Here is a 16,405-nt window from a genome sequence, read left to right on the forward strand (position 1 = left end):
AGATCCCTGTGGGACATCACTGGTCACAGGTTTCCATTTGGAGAGGGTCCCTTCCATTTCTAATCTCTGTCTCCTGCTGCCCAGCCAGTTCTGTAGCCATCTCGCTAGCACACCCAGGACCCCATGTGACTTCACCTTCTCCATCAGCCAACCATGGGGGATGTTATCAAACGCCTTGCTAAAGTCCATGTATATGACATCTACATCCCTTCCCTCATCAATCAATTTTGTCACCTCTTCAAATAATTCTATTAAGTTGGTAAGACATAGAACATAGAACATAGAACATAGAAAAATACAGCGCAGTACAGGCCCTTTGGCCCTCGATGTTGCGCCGACCAAATCCTACCTAACCTACACTAGCCCAATAACTTCCATATGCCTATCCAATGCCTGCTTAAATGACCATAAAGAGGGAGAGTTCACCACTGCTACTGGCAGGGCATTCCATGAACTCACAACCCGCTGCGTAAAGAATCTACCCCTAACATCTGTCCTATACCTGCCACCTCTTAATTTAAAGCTGTGTCCCCTAGTAACAGCTGACTCCATTAGCGGTAAAAGGTTCTCAGTGTCTACCCTATCTAAACCCCTAATCATCTTATACACCTCTATCAAATCTCCCCTAAACCTTCTTTTCTCCAATGAGAACAGGCCCAAGTGCCTCAGCCTTTCCTCATACGATCTTCCTACCATGCCAGGCAACATCCTGGTAAACCTCCTCTGCACTCGTTCCAATGCCTCCACATCCTTCCTATAGTATGGCGACCAAAACTGCACACAATACTCCAGATGAGGCCGCACCAGAGTCTTATACAACTGCAACATGACCTCAGGACTCCGGAACTCAATTCCTCTACCAATAAGACATCACCTTCCCTGCACAAAACCACGTTCCCTATCACTGATAAGCCCATTTTCTTCCAAATGTAAATTGATCCTATCCCTCAGTATCTTCTCCAGCAGCTTCCCTACCACTGACGTCAGGCTCACCGGTCTGTAATTACCTGGATTATCCCTGCTACCCTTCTTAAACAAGGGGATAACATTTGCAATTCTCCAGTCCTCTAGGACCTCCCCCAGGTTCAAGGATGTTGCAAAGATATCTGTTCAAGCCCCAGCTCTTTCCTCTCTCGCTTCCCTCAGTAACTTGGGATAGATCCCATCCAGACCTGGGGACTTGTCCACCTTAATAGCTTTTAGAATACCCAACACTTCCTAATCCTTCTGCCAACTTGACCTAGAGTACTCAAACATCTATCCATAACTTCAACATCCGTCATGTCCCTTTCCTCAGTGAATACCGATACAAAATACTCATTAAGAATCGCACCCATTTTCTCTGACTCCACCCATAACTCTCCTCCTTTGTCCTTGAGTGGGCCAACCCTTCCTCTAGTTACCATCTTGCTCCTTATATATGAACACAAGGCTTTGGGATTTTCCTTAACCCTGCTTGCTCAGGATATTTCATGACCTCTTTTAGCCCTTGTAATTCCTCATTTCAGATTGGTCCTACTTTCCAATATTCTTCCAAAGCTTTGTCAGTTTTTTATTACCCTAGACCTTATGTATGGTTCCTTTTCCCTCTATCACGCCTGAAGCATCTTGGGAGATTTAGTAGCCAATCATGCTCTTCCATCAACCAATTCTCAGTCATAGTAGGTCTCTAGCACTGCACCCCCGACCCACCTTTTGTATCCCTCACTCTCACACTTCCCCACTCTTGTGAACAGCAACCTTCACCCCCATCACATCCCCTCACTGTCACACCCCCCCACTCTCTTATCCCCTGACTCTCGTGCCCCCAACTTTCGTACCTCACCCAATCTCATGCCCCCCCCACTTTCTTGCCCCCCTACTCTCGTTCCCCTTCACACTCATGCCTCCCCACTCTCCTGTCCCCCAGTCTCCTGTTCCCCCCGCCCCAACTCTCCTGCACCCTTCCCCCCCCACTCTCATGGCCCCACTCTCCTGTCCCCCCACTCTCACCGTCCCACTCTTGTGTCCCCCCCACTCTCACCGTCCCACTCTTGTGACCCCCCCCACTCTCACATTCCCCACTCGTGTTCCCCACTCTCGCGCCTCCCCCCACTCTCACACCCCTCCCCCCTCCTCCACCACAGTATTTGACAAACTGAGTGGCCTCCCCCCAGTGGGCCACCCCCATTCACACCCTGACAGTGGGCAGGGGGAGGGGTGGGGGTGGGGGGTGGGTATTGACCGGCCCGTGTTACTCACAGTTTCTGGCACCGGCTTCCTGCAGTGCCCTTGGGACATTCACATTTATTAAAGTGCCGACAGGTGCCTCCGTGTTGGCACAGGGGAACACACGGCGTTATCACAGCTGCACAGACAATCAGAGAATGGTCACTGCACAGCAGGAGGCCATTACACCCATCACACTGGTGCTGATCCACTGCCCTACCTGCTCCCAGACTCTCCCTGAATGATTCCATTCTCTCTTTAAGCCTTGGTTGACCCTGAACACCCCCACACTCTCATTCTAAACCCTATCCACTTACTGCTCCATGTGTCATTGCTGCTTCTTTCATTGATCTCTGCAAATGTTTGACCTCTACTTTTTGATCCTTCCACCAATGAGAATAATCTTTACCAACTGACTCAGCTCAGAGTCCCTATGACTGTACACACATCCCTCTAATCTCCTCCCAGATCCCAAGTCTCCCATTCCTGGGATGTGGCACAGCTGGCTAGGCCAGCATTTATTGCCTGTCCCTAGCTGCCCTGGAAGTGTGGTGATGAGCTGCCTTCCTGACCAGCTGCAGTCCATGTGCTCTGGGTTGACCCACAATGCCCTGAGGGAGGGAATACCAAGATTTTGACCCAGTGACAGTGAAGAAATGGTGATATATTTCCAAGTCAAGATGGCAAGTGGAGGGGGACTTGCAGGGGGTGGTGTTCCCATGTATCTTCTGCCCTTGTCCTTCTAGATGGAAGTGGCTGTGGGTTTGGAAGGTGCTGTCTGAGGACTTTTGGTGAATTTCTGCAGTGCTTCTTGTAGACAGTACACACTGCTGTTACCGAGTGTGGATGGGGGAGGGAGGGGACGGTACACACTGCTGTTACTGAGTGTGGATGGGGGAGGGAGGGGATGGTACACACTGCTGTTACTGAGTGTGGATGGGGGAGGGAGGGGATGGTACACACTGCTGTTACTGAGTGTGGGTGGGGGAGGGAGGGGACGGTACACACTGCTGTTACTGAGTGTGGATGGGGGAGGGAGGGGATGGTACACACTGCTGTTACTGAGTGTGGATGGGGGAGGGAGGGGATGGTACACACTGCTGTTACTGAGTGTGGGTGGGGGAGGGAGGGGACGGTACACACTGCTGTTACTGAGTGTGGATGGGGGAGGGAGGGGACGGTACACACTGCTGTTACTGAGTGTGGATGGGGGAGGGAGGGGATGGTACACACTGCTGTTACTGAGTGTGGGTGGGGGAGGGAGGGGATGGTACACACTGCTGTTACTGAGTGTGGGTGGGGGAGGGAGGGGATGGTACACACTGCTGTTACTGAGTGTGGGTGGGGGAGGGAGGGGATGGTACACACTGCTGTTACTGAGTGTGGGTGGGGGAGGGAGGGGATGGTACACACTGCTGTTACTGAGTGTGGGTGGGGGAGGGAGGGGACGGTACACACTGCTGTTACTGAGTGTGGGTGGGGGAGGGAGGGGATGCTTGCGAATGTGGTGCCAATCAAGTGGCTGCTTTGTCCTGGATGGTGTCAAATTTCTTGAGTGTTGTTGGAGCTGCCCCCATCCAGGGCAAGTAGGGAGTATTCCATCACACTCTTGACTTGTGCCTTGTAGATGGTGGACAGGCTTTGGGGAGTCAGATGGTGAGTTACTTGCTGCAGTATTCCCAGCCCCTGACCTGCTCTTGTAGCCGCTGCATTCATAAAGGTATTAGTAAGGTCATAAGATCATAAGGTGTAGGTGCAGAAGCAGGCCATTCAGCCCATTCAGCCCTGGCCCTCCATTCAATGTGATCATGGTTAATCTGATCATCCTCAACTCCACACACCTGCCTTTTCCCCAGAACCTTCCATTCCCCTCCCTGATTAAAACTGTCTGCCTCAGCCTTGAGTACACTTCATGATCCAGCCTCGCCTGCCCTCTGTGGGAAAGAATTCCACAGATTTATGAGTCTCTGAGGAAAGAGATTCTTTCTGATCCCTGTCTTAAATGGGTGACTCCTTATTCTGAGATAGTGTGCTCTGGTCCCAGACTCTCCCACAACCTTTCCCCAGCTGCCTTTGTCAAGTCCCTGAACAATCTTGCATCTCATTCTTCAAATTTCCAATGAGTACAAGTCCGACCTACTCAACTGCTCCTGTCATGGACCAGCCTCTGAAAAGTTGGTGAGAAAAAGGACAGTGAATATGAATGGTGCTCACCAGCTTTTATATTTTACTGAACTGCCCTGCTTTTCCCCAGTTCCCTTAAATTGGTTTTCCTAAAGTCTAGTGTATCTGATGACAACATCCTGTCAGATAGAAAAGACAATCTGAAAGCCTCTGGCACCCTGAGAATATAATGTTGGAGCATCTCAGTACATCAGTGAGCATCACTGCAGAAACCCCACAGCACATTGTTCAGAATGATCACTTTACCTTGAAACTGAAGACAGAGACAAATCTAACAGGTTTCCTGACAGGTGTCAATTACAAATACAAAGCTGGAGAGAGACATGAGAGTTTATGGGACGTGTTCACATGAGGCTGTGGATGGCTGCTTTCTCAGGCAGAGGGCAGGTGGATGTCCCTGAGAAAGAGGGTGAGCTGTGATTGCATAGGATGGTTGGCATAAGGAGGGTCCAGGTCAGTCTGTGCCTGGGCTGTTGACAGTGAGAGATTCAGCAATGGTAAACCACTGAATGTAAGGGGCAGTGGTTAGATTGTCTCTTATTGGTGCTGGTGATTACCTGGCCTTAGTGTGCCACTTGTCAGCCTAAGCCTGGATACTATCCAGACCGTGTTGCATTTGAACATGGACTGCTTCAGTACCTGAGGAGTAGTGAATGGTGCCGAACATTGGTTCATTGGCGAACATCCCCACTTCTGACCTTATGATGGAGCAAAGGTCAGTGATGAAGCAGCTGAAGATGGTTGGGCCTAGGACACTCCCCTGGATGTCCTGGAGCTGAGATGACTGACCTTCCACAATTACAAACTATGTGTCAGTTTGTCCCCTGATACCTACTGATTCCAGTTTTGCCAGGGCTCCTTGATGCCACACTCAGTTGAATGCAGCCCTGATGTTAAGGGCTGGCCCTCTCCCCTCCCCTCTGGAATCCAGCTCTTTTGTCCATGTTTGACCCAAGGCTGGAATGAGGTCAGGAGCTGAGTGACCCTGGGGGAACCCAAACTGGGTGTCACTGAGCAGGTTATTGCTGAGCAGGTGCTGCTTGGTGGCTCTGTTACTGACACCGTCCATCACTTTACTGAGGATCGAGAGGAGACTGATGGGGCAGGAATTGGCTATTTGGGATTTGTCCTCCATTTTTGTGATGCCTGGGCAATTGTCCATGTTATCAATTGTTTCAGTCAGCTTTTGACAAGTTTACACTTCTAGATTTATTAACTGCATTTACAAAGCACCTGCTGTTGGGATGGGATTGAGCTTCAGCCAAAGCTTCTGGGTTATTATTTCAGTGATGTTACAACAACTCCAGCACTTCCCCCGTGAGGTGGCTCAGCTTACAATATTGTTAGGACCAGAGCCAGATGTCTCAGGGCTGATGTCAGCAGCATCTCATACACGAGGACCCCGCTCCCTGAAAAATTGGGGAGACTGGGGACCAGTGGAAAAGTGTCTGACCGCTGGACTGGCTGAGGGCTGAAGGAGAACAAGGTGAGGAAAGCCAGGGTAGTGGTGAGGGCTGATCATACCCATTGTGTTCACATTGCCCTTCCTGAGGGTGTCTTTCTGAGGGAGTGGCGGGGACAGTGGGATCTCCAGCGATCAGGCATGGGGGGGGTGGATTTAAGGGTGATGGCAAGGTGGGTGGGTCAGGGGAATGGGGGCGATAGGGAGAGCTGATTGGGATTACACAGTTGAGGATGTGTTGAGAGTGTAGGATGGTTAGGGCTTGTAGGAATTGGGCAGATGGAAATGGGCAGGTATATGAGGAAATGGGGTAAATGCTGGGCCATGAGGGGCAGTAGGGGCTAATTGAGGTTCAGGTATACAGAGGGTTTGGGGGGCAAGCTGGGGAAGGGGTAACTATAATGGGGGCTGTTTGGAGCTGGGTGTCTGTGGCAAGTGCTGTATGGGCGATGTATTATGGAGGTGGCTAATACTGAGAGCAGGGATACAGCGGGCTGTGTTTGGTTGGGGGTGGAAGCAGGAATTTCGGAAACCTCACCTGTCTCACAGCTCTTTCCTGTAAACTGGCTGCGACATCGGCATTTATTGTATCCAACGCACGTGCCTCCATTTTTACATTTTGGGACACACACAACTGGCTCTGAAACAGAACAGACCCGGGATCAATCCAACAGGAACCAATCACAAAACACCCACACATCCCTGAATTGACTTATCATAGTTACAGTGCTGAGGGAGTGCCGCTCTGTCGGAGGGTCAGTGCTGAGGGAGTGCCGCTCTGTCGGAGGGTCAGTGCTGAGGGAGTGCCGCTCTGTCGGAGGGTCAGTGCTGAGGGAGTGTCGCACTGTCGGAGGGTCAGTGCTGAGGGAGTGTCGCACTGTCGGAGGGTCAGTGCTGAGGGAGTGTCGCACTGTCGGAGGGTCAGTGCTGAGGGAGTGCCGCTCTGTCGGAGGCTCAGTGCTGAGGGAGTGCCGCTCTGTCGGAGGGTCAGTGCTGAGGGAGTGTCGCACTGTCGGAGGGTCAGTGCTGAGGGAGTGTCGCACTGTCGGAGGGTCAGTGCTGAGGGAGTGTCGCACTGTCAGAGGGTCAGTGCTGAGGGAGTGCCGCACTGTCGGAGGGTCAGTGCTGAGGGAGTGCCGCACTGTCGAAGGGTCAGTGCTGAGGGAGTAGGCACTGTCGGAGGGTCAGTGCTGAGGGAGTGCCGCACTGTCAGAGGGTCAGTGCTGAGGGAGTGCCGCACTGTCGAAGGGTCAGTGCTGAGGGAGTAGGCACTGTCGGAGGGTCAGTGCTGAGGGAGTAGGCACTGTCGGAGGGTCAGTGCTGAGGGAGTGCCGCACTGTCGGAGGGTCAGTGCTGAGGGAGTGCCGCTCTGTCGGAGGGTCAGTGCTGAGGAAGCACCGCACTGTCGGAGGGTCAGTGCTGAGGGAGTGTCGCACTGTCGGAGGGTCAGTGCTGAGGGAGTGCCGCACTGTCGGAGGGTCAGTGCTGAGGGAGTGCCGCACTGTCGAAGGGTCAGTGCTGAGGGAGTAGGCACTGTCGGAGGGTCAGTGCTGAGGGAGTGCCGCACTGTCAGAGGGTCAGTGCTGAGGGAGTGCCGCACTGTCGAAGGGTCAGTGCTGAGGGAGTAGGCACTGTCGGAGGGTCAGTGCTGAGGGAGTAGGCACTGTCGGAGGGTCAGTGCTGAGGGAGTGCCGCACTGTCGGAGGGTCAGTGCTGAGGGAGTGCCGCTCTGTCGGAGGGTCAGTGCTGAGGAAGCACCGCACTGTCGGAGGGTCAGTGCTGAGGGAGTGCCGCTCTGTCGGAGGGTCAGTGCTGAGGGAGTGCCGCACTGTCGGAGGGTCAGTGCTGAGGGAGTGCCGCACTGTCGAAGGGTCAGTGCTGAGGGAGTAGGCACTGTCGGAGGGTCAGTGCTGAGGGAGTGTCGCACTGTCAGAGGGTCAGTGCTGAGGGAGTGTCGCACTGTCGGAGGGTCAGTGCTGAGGGAGTGCCGCACTGTCGGAGGGTCAGTGCTGAGGGAGTGCCGCACTGTCGGAGGGTCAGTGCTGAGGGAGTGTCGCACTGTCAGAGGGTCAGTGCTGAGGGAGTGTTGCACTGTCGGAGGGTCAGTGCTGAGGGAGTGCCGCACTGTCGGAGGGTCAGTGCTGAGGGAGTGCCGCACTGTCGAAGGGTCAGTGCTGAGGGAGTAGGCACTGTCGGAGGGTCAGTGCTGAGGGAGTGCCGCACTGTCAGAGGGTCAGTGCTGAGGGAGTGCCGCACTGTCGAAGGGTCAGTGCTGAGGGAGTAGGCACTGTCGGAGGGTCAGTGCTGAGGGAGTAGGCACTGTCGGAGGGTCAGTGCTGAGGGAGTGCCGCACTGTCGGAGGGTCAGTGCTGAGGGAGTGCCGCTCTGTCGGAGGGTCAGTGCTGAGGAAGCACCGCACTGTCGGAGGGTCAGTGCTGAGGGAGTGCCGCTCTGTCGGAGGGTCAGTGCTGAGGAAGCGCCGCACTGTCAGAGGGTCAGTGCTGAGGGAGTGCCGTTCTGTCGGAGGGTCAGTGCTGAGGGAGTGCCGCACTGTCAGAGGGTCAGTGCTGAGGAAGCACCGCACTGTCGGAGGGTCAGTGGTGAGGGAGTGCCGCTCTGTCGGAGGGTCAGCGCTGATGGAGTGCCGCACTGTCGGGGGGTCAGTGCTGAGGGAGTGCCGCACTGTTGGAGGGCCAGTGCTGAGGGAGTGCTGCACTGTTGGAGGGTCAGTGCTGAGGACGTACCACACTGTCGGAGGGTCAGCGCTGATGGAGTGCCGCACTGTCGGGGGGTCAGTGCTGAGGGAGTGCCGCACTGTCGGAGGGCCAGTGCTGAGGGAGTGCTGCACTGTTGGAGGGTCAGTGCTGAGGAAGTACCACACTGTCGGAGGGTCAGTGCTGAGGAAGTGCCACACTGTTGGAGGGTCAGTGCTGAGGAAGTGCCGCACTGTTGGAGGGTCAGTGCTGAGGAAATGCCGCACTGTCAGAGGGTCACAGACCCAGAGACACTCCCTCTGTATATTTCTCCATTCCCTTTTGAAAGATCCTCAGAACATAAGATGCGGATAGAAACAGGCCATTCTGCTGGTTGAGTTTGCTCCAATATTCAATGAGATCATGGCTACTCTGATCATCCTGAACTCCAACTTCCTGCATTTTCCCCATCACATTCAGTTCCCTTCTTGATTAAAAATTTGCCTATCTCAGCCTTGAAAACACTCTGACTTACCCATTTGTCTATTTAAATAATATTCATCTCCACTATTCTTCCTGACAAATCACATCACCTCAATATCTGTCTTTATGTCATCCTCACCACTTGCCTTCCCACCAATTTTTGAGTCATTAACAAATTTGGTGATAATACATTCACTTCACTCATCCAAATCAATTACATAGATTGTAAATAACTGCGGGCCCTGCACTGATTCCTGGGGCACTCCCCTGGTTACAAGGGGGCCATCCTGAAAATGCATCCATTACCCCAACCACCATAGATTCCTGTCTTACTAAGCAGCTTAATGTGTGGTTATCATACACTTTCTGACAGTCTAAATGTATTACATTGACTGGGCTCCCTTTATTCAGGCTGTATCCGCAGGCTGGAATGTAGGAGTTGTGTCAATTTAATATATTTTTTGACAAAATAAACTTGATGGGCACAAGGGCCTTTTCTGTTCTGTATGATTTTATGATACTTCTGTGATCAATTCTGTTTGCTACCTCTTCAAAGGGCCATAGTCAATCTCTCAGAGCAATGATTTACCCATCACATAGCCATGAATCAGACTCTGCCTGATTATATTGGATATTTCTAAATGTTCTACTAATACATCTTTCTCACAGACTTGAACATATTCCCAATAAAAGACGTGAAGCTAACTGGCTTGAAGTTACCTGTATATTGTCCGCCACCTTCTCTGTCCTGCCCCCCCACCCTTCTCTGGCCTGTTCACCCCCTCTCTCTGTCCTGCTTCCCCCCTCTCTCTCTGTCCTGCTCTCCCCCCTCTCTGTCCTGCTCCCCCGCCTCTGTCCTGCTCCCCCCCTCTCTCTCTGTCCTGCTCCCCCTCTCTCTGTCCTGCTCCCCCCTCTCTCTGTCCTGCTCCCCCCCTCTCTCTGTCCTGCTCCCCCCCTCTCTCTCTGTCCTGCTCCCCCCTCTCTCTGTCCTGCTCCCCCCTCTCTCTCTGTCCTGCTCCCCCCCTCTCTCTGTCCTGCTCCCCCCTCTCTCTCTGTCCTGCTCCCCCCCTCTCTCTCTGTCCTGCTCCCCCCCTCTCTCTGTCCTGCTCCCCCTCTCTCTCTGTCCTGCTCCCCCCCTCTCTGTCCTGCTCCCCCGCCTCTGTCCTGCTCCCCCCCTCTCTCTCTGTCCTGCTCCCCCCCTCTCTCTCTGTCCTGCTCCCCCCCTCTCTCTGTCCTGCTCCCCCTCTCTCTCTGTCCTGCTCTCCCCCCTCTCTGTCCTGCTCCCCCACCTCTGTCCTGCTCCCCCCCTCTCTCTCTGTCCTGCTCCCCCTCTCTCTGTCCTGCTCCCCCCTCTCTCTGTCCTGCTCCCCCCCTCTCTCTGTCCTGCTCCCCCCCTCTCTCTCTGTCCTGCTCCCCCCTCTCTCTGTCCTGCTCCCCCCTCTCTCTCTGTCCTGCTCCCCCCCTCTGTCTGTCCTGCTCCCCCTCTCTCTCTGTCCTGCTCCCCCCCCTCTCTCTGTCCTGCTCCCCCCCTCTCTCTCTGTCCTGCTCCCCGCCTCTGTCCTGCTCCCCCTCTCTCTCTGTCCTGCTCCCCCCTCTGTCTCTGTCCTGCTCCCCCCCCCCTCTGTCCTGCTCCCCCCTCTCTCTCTGTCCTGCTCCCCCCTCTCTCTCTGTCCTGCTCCCCCCTCTCTCTGTCCTGCTCCCCCCCTCTCTCTGTCCTGCTCCCTCCTCTCTCTGTCCTGCTCCCCCCTCTCTCTCTCTGTCCTGCTCCCCCCCTCTCTCTCTGTCCTGCTCCCCCCTCTCTCTGTCCTGCTCCCCCCTCTCTCTGTCCTGCTCCCCCCCTCTCTGTCCTGCTCCCCCCTCTCTCTGTCCTGCTCCCCCTCTGTCTCTGTCCTGCTCCCCCCCTCTTTCTGTCTTGCTCCCCCCTCTCTCTGTCCTGCTCCCCCCTCTCTCTCTGTCCTGCTCCCCCCTCTCTCTGTCCTGCTCCCCCCTCTCTCTGTCCTGCTCCCCCTCTCTCTGTCCTGCTCCCCCCTCTCTCTCTGTCCTGCTCCCCCCCTCTCTCTGTCCTGCTCCCCCGCCTCTGTCCTGCTCCCCCCCTCTCTCTCTGTCCTGCTCCCCCCCTCTCTCTCTGTCCTGCTCCCCCCCTCTCTCTGTCCTGCTCCCCCTCTCTCTCTGTCCTGCTCTCCCCCCTCTCTGTCCTGCTCCCCCACCTCTGTCCTGCTCCCCCCCTCTCTCTCTGTCCTGCTCCCCCTCTCTCTGTCCTGCTCCCCCCTCTCTCTGTCCTGCTCCCCCCCTCTCTCTGTCCTGCTCCCCCCCTCTCTCTCTGTCCTGCTCCCCCCTCTCTCTGTCCTGCTCCCCCCTCTCTCTCTGTCCTGCTCCCCCCCTCTCTGTCCTGCTCCCCCCTCTCTCTGTCTTGCTCCCCCTCTGTCTCTGTCCTGCTCCCCCCCTCTTTCTGTCTTGCTCCCCCCTCTCTCTGTCCTGCTCCCCCCTCTCTCTGTCCTGCTCCCCCCCTCTCTCTGTCCTGCTCCCCCTCTCTCTGTCCTGCTCCCCCCTCTCTCTCTGTCCTGCTCCCCCCCTCTCTCTGTCCTGCTCCCCTCTCTCTCTGTCCTGCTCCCCCCCCCCCCCGTCCTGTTCCCTCCCGTCTCTCTCTCTGTGGTGGGCTGACAGTATCAGAATCCCCCCGGTTCAGTCGATTCTGGTCGGGTGGTGGTCACTCACCGATCTGGCAGCGAGCTCCCCTCCACCCTGTGGGACAGAAGCACTTGTTGACATCAATGCACTTTCCTTTGTTCAGGCAGCGTGGAGTGCAGACAGCTGTAACCGAGAGACAGCAGAATATTATTACTGCTCAACACAGAGTGAGGCAATGTCACACATTATTACTACTCAACATGGAGTGAGGCAGAGTAACACTCATTATTACTACTCAACACAGAGTGAGGCAGAGTAACATTCATTATTACTGCTCAATATCAAACAGAGAACAGTACAGCACAGTACAGGCCCTTTGGCCCCTCGATGTTGTGCCGACCTGTCATACCAAACTGAAGCCTATCTAACCTACACTATTCTATTTTCATCCATAGGTCTATCCAATGATGATTTAAATACCCTTAAAGTTGGCGAATCTACTACTATTGCAGGCAGTGCATTCCATACCCCTACTACTCTCTGAGTAAAGAAACTCCCTCTGACATCTGTCCTATATCTATCACCCCCTCAATTTAAAGCTGTGCCCCCTCGTGCTAGCCATCACCATCTGAGGAAAAAGGCTCTCCCTGTCCACCCTATCTAACCCTCTGTTTATCTTATATGTCTCAATTAAGTCACCTCTCAACCTTCTCTCTAACAAAAACAGCCTCAAATCCCTGAGCCTTTCCTCGTAAGACCTTCCCTCCATACCAGGCAACATCCCGGTAAATCTCCTCTGAACCCTTTCCAAAGCTTTCACATCCTTCCTATAACGTGGTGACCAGAACTGTACACAATACTCCAAGTGTGGCTGCACCAGAGTTTTGTACAGCTGCAGCATAACCTCATGGCTCTGAAACTCAATCCTTCCCCCAATAAAAGCTAACATACCTGATGAAGGGCTTATGCCTGAAACATCAATTCTCCTGCTCCTCAGATGCTGTCTGACCTGCTGTGCTTTTCCAGCACCACACTCTCAACTCTGATCTCCATCTGCAGTCCTCACTTTCTCCTAACACATGGTATGCCTTCTTAACAACCCTATCACCCTGGGTGGCAACTTTCAGGGATCTATGCACTTGGACACCGAGTGAGACAGAGTAACACCACATTAATACTGCTCAACACAGAGTGAGACAGGGAAATTTGCTGTCCTCTATCCTACAGGTGACTGCAGACACAGTGATGCGGGTAATGAGGGATGGGCAATAAATGTTGGCCTCGCCAGCGACATCCTCATCCCGTGAATGATTACAAATCAAACCTATCCAATCTGTATCCCATTGCAGACTCCTTCCAGCTCTGCACAACTTACTGTCCTACCTATCCCTGAATCTTCTCAAACTCAGCAACCCTGCCTTCCATCCTGTCTAACGTGATTCCACAGCCCATCAGCTTTAACAGACAGCAAACGGAGGCTGGTTTGGGCCTTGCGATGTGAAGGCAGATGATCATCTGCAGCCTGCCTCAGCTGCCAGGACAGATTGTGCAACTGTTAAAATTCCACTCTCACAATCTCCTGCTCGGGACAGCATAAGCCCTCTGCAGCCAGCACTCAGCACTGCCTCTTGGTGACCATTCGGAGACTGGCCTGCAGCCAGGAATTTCAGACAGCCAGAGGTTCCCTGTAGGGTCTTCCAAAGCTGAATGGACACCTGGAACTGGGCAATGAACCATGACTGAGCGGGCAGCCACACCCAATGGTCATCAGAAGACCATCAGGTAAAGGAGCAGAATTGGCCATTCAGTCCATTGAGTCTGCTCTACTATTCCATCATGGCTGATAGATTTCTAAATCCCATTCTTCTCCCTTCTCCCTGTCACCCTCGATCCCCTAACGAATCAAGAACCTGTCTATCTCTGTCTTAAATACACTCACTAACTAGGCCTCCACAGCTCTCTGTGGTAATGAGTTCCACACATTCCCCACCCTCTGGTTGAAGAAATTCCTTCCCATCTCCATTCTAAAGGGTTGTCCATTCACTCTGAGGCTCTGCCCGCGAGTCCGAGTGGAAACATCTCCATACCCACTCTATCCAGGCCTCTCAGTGTTCTTTATGTTTCGGTCCGATCCACCCCCTCCCCACCTCATCCTTCTAAACTCGATTGAGTGCAGACCCAGAGTCCTCAACCACACCTCAGGTGACAAGCCCTTCATGCCCTGGATCATTTTTGTAAACCTCCTCTGGATCCCCTCCAACACCAACACATCCTTCCTTAGATACAGGACCCAATCCTGCTTCCAATATTCCGTATGCAGTCTGACAAGAGCCTTATACAGCCTCAGCTGTCCATAAGACCATCACACACAGGAACAGAAATTAGGCCATTCAGCCCATCTGCAGCACCATTCAATCATGACTAATACATTTCTCAACCCCATTCTCCTGCTTTCTCCCTGTAATCCTTGATCCCCTTGACAATCAAGAACCTACCTATCTCCGCCTTAAATATACTCAATGACCTGGCCTTCACAACCCTCTGTGGCAATGAATGCCATAGACTCCCCACTCTCTGGCTGAAGAAGTTTCTCCTTATCTCCGTTCTAAAAGGTCTTCCCTTTACTCTAAGCCTGTGCTCTCGGGTCCCAGTCTCCCCTACCAATGGAAACATCTTCCCAACATCTGCTCTGTCCGGGCCATTCAGTATTCTGGATGTTTCGATTAGATTCTGGATCAGTGGTGCTGGAAGCCAAGGGCTTTTACCCGAAACGTCGATTTCGCTGCTCGTTGGATGCTGCCTGAACTGCTGTGCTCTTCCAGCACCACTGATCCAGAATCTGGTCTCCAGCATCTGCAATCATTGTTTTTACCTTGTTTCAATTAGATCCCCCCTCATTTTTCTAAACTCCATTGAGTATAAACCCAGAGTCCTCAAAAGCTCCTCATGTGTTAAGCTTTTCATTCCTGGAACCATTCTCGTGAACCTCCTCTGAACCTGTTCCAGGGCCAGTACATCCTTCCTGAGATATGGGGCCCAAAACTGCACACAATCCTCCAGATGTGGCATGACCAGAAAGAGCATCTCTGTTCTTGTATTCTTGTATCCTCGTGAAATGAATATTAACATTGCATTTGTATTCCTAACTGCAGGCTGAAGCTGCATGTTAACCTTAACAGAATCATGAACTATGACCCCCAAATCCCATTGTGCTTCAGATTTCTGAAGGCTTTCTCTATTTAGAAAATAGTCTATGTCTCTCCTTCCTACCAAACTGCCTCACAGCACCAGGGACCTGGGTTCAAATCCAGCCTCAGGTGACTGACTGTGTGGAGTGTGCACATTCTCCCCGTGTCTGCATGGGTTTCCTCGGGTGCTCCGGTTTCCTCCCACAATCCAAAGATGTGCAGGTTAGGTGGATTGGCCATGGGAAATTGTCCCATAGAGTCCAGGGATGTGTAGGGCAGATGGATTAGGCATGGGTAATGCAGAGTTACATGATAGGGTTGGGGGGTGGGTTTGGGTGGGATGCTCTTTAGAGGGTAAGTATGGATTCAATGAGCCGAATGGCCTGCTTCCACAATGCAGGAATCCTACACAAAGATGCTCCCACATTGTATCCTATCTGCCACTTTGTTGCCCACTCTCTGAATTGTTCTGCAGCCTCCCCTCTTCCTAAACACTCGCTGTCCCTCTCCCTATCTGTGTCACCTTCAATCATATAGAATACATTTCTTTTGCAGAATAAACTATTTCTCTGTTAAACCTGAATCTGCAGAACTATGCTTGTGTTTCAGTGAGAGACCACATGGTTACATAAAATAAATATAAATCTCGATCAAGCCAGACCTCAGTCTGTAAAAGGACACTTGCAGTAAATCAATGGGAATCATGACAGTATCACATTTTACAAAATAAAATGTCACAAGGCACTTCACAGGATTGCAACCATGGATCACATAAAGCTGAGTGGTATTATCACTAGACTATTAATCCAGGAACACGGGTAATGCTCTGGGGACCTGCGTTCAATCCTGCTACGGCAGATAGTGGAATTTGACTTCTATAGAATATCTGGAATTAAGAGTCTAATGGTGACCATGACACCATTGTTATAAAACACACCTGGCTCACTAATATCCTTTAGGGAAGGAAATCTGCCCTCCTTATCTGATCTGGCCTGCAAGTGACTCCAGACCCACAGCAATGTCAGTGACTCTTAACCCTGAGCAAGCCACTCAGTTGTATCACACAAAGGCCCACATCCACAGCAGATGACAAACTGTTCGAGGTCATTGAACAGACTGGTCAAAGAGAAGGTAAAGTCACAACTGTCTTTGAGAACAGACTGGGAAGTGATGCTAATTACTGCTCATTTCTACTGAATATGGCTGTGTTCACAGACAGACTGACACAGATCACAAGGACACAACAAGGAAAGTGTGAGGACTTTATAAATGTGCATGAGGCTGGAATACAGAATGGTGTGGACAATGTCTGTGCTGAAGCGGGTTTAACATGTGACATCTCCACAGTGAGAAGTGTACAAGTTAAAGTTGATAATGGTTGACCTGATGTTTCCAGCTGGGCCTGGGCCTGGGTCTGGGCCAGGCAGACAGTCAGTTGTTGGTGACATGGGGGTGATCAGCATGGCATGTGACATGAAGTTGGACATGTTGGACATGAAGTTAAGGTGGGACATCTACCATGCTGCACTGTGCATGAGACCCACTCCCCATTGTTCTGG

At 52.7% G+C, this 16,405-nt stretch overlaps 1 protein-coding gene across 3 annotated transcripts in view; it reads right to left on the reverse strand.

Moving 5' to 3' along the window:
* Nucleotides 1-16,405, reverse strand: part of LOC132815906 (multiple epidermal growth factor-like domains protein 6) — an 87,893-nt gene that overhangs the window by 6,490 nt on the left and 64,998 nt on the right. For all 3 annotated transcript variants that reach the window (XM_060825281.1, XM_060825283.1, XM_060825280.1), the window contains 3 exons: nucleotides 11,746-11,841; nucleotides 6,393-6,494; nucleotides 2,242-2,347 (listed from right to left, as the gene is read on the reverse strand). In XM_060825281.1, coding sequence (XP_060681264.1) covers nucleotides 2,242-2,347; nucleotides 6,393-6,494; nucleotides 11,746-11,841 — 304 coding nt within the window. The remainder of the gene's footprint in view (nucleotides 1-2,241; nucleotides 2,348-6,392; nucleotides 6,495-11,745; nucleotides 11,842-16,405) is intronic.

This window comes from Hemiscyllium ocellatum, chromosome 5 (genome assembly GCF_020745735.1).
Source record: "Hemiscyllium ocellatum isolate sHemOce1 chromosome 5, sHemOce1.pat.X.cur, whole genome shotgun sequence".
Classification (NCBI taxonomy): Eukaryota; Metazoa; Chordata; class Chondrichthyes; order Orectolobiformes; family Hemiscylliidae; genus Hemiscyllium; species Hemiscyllium ocellatum.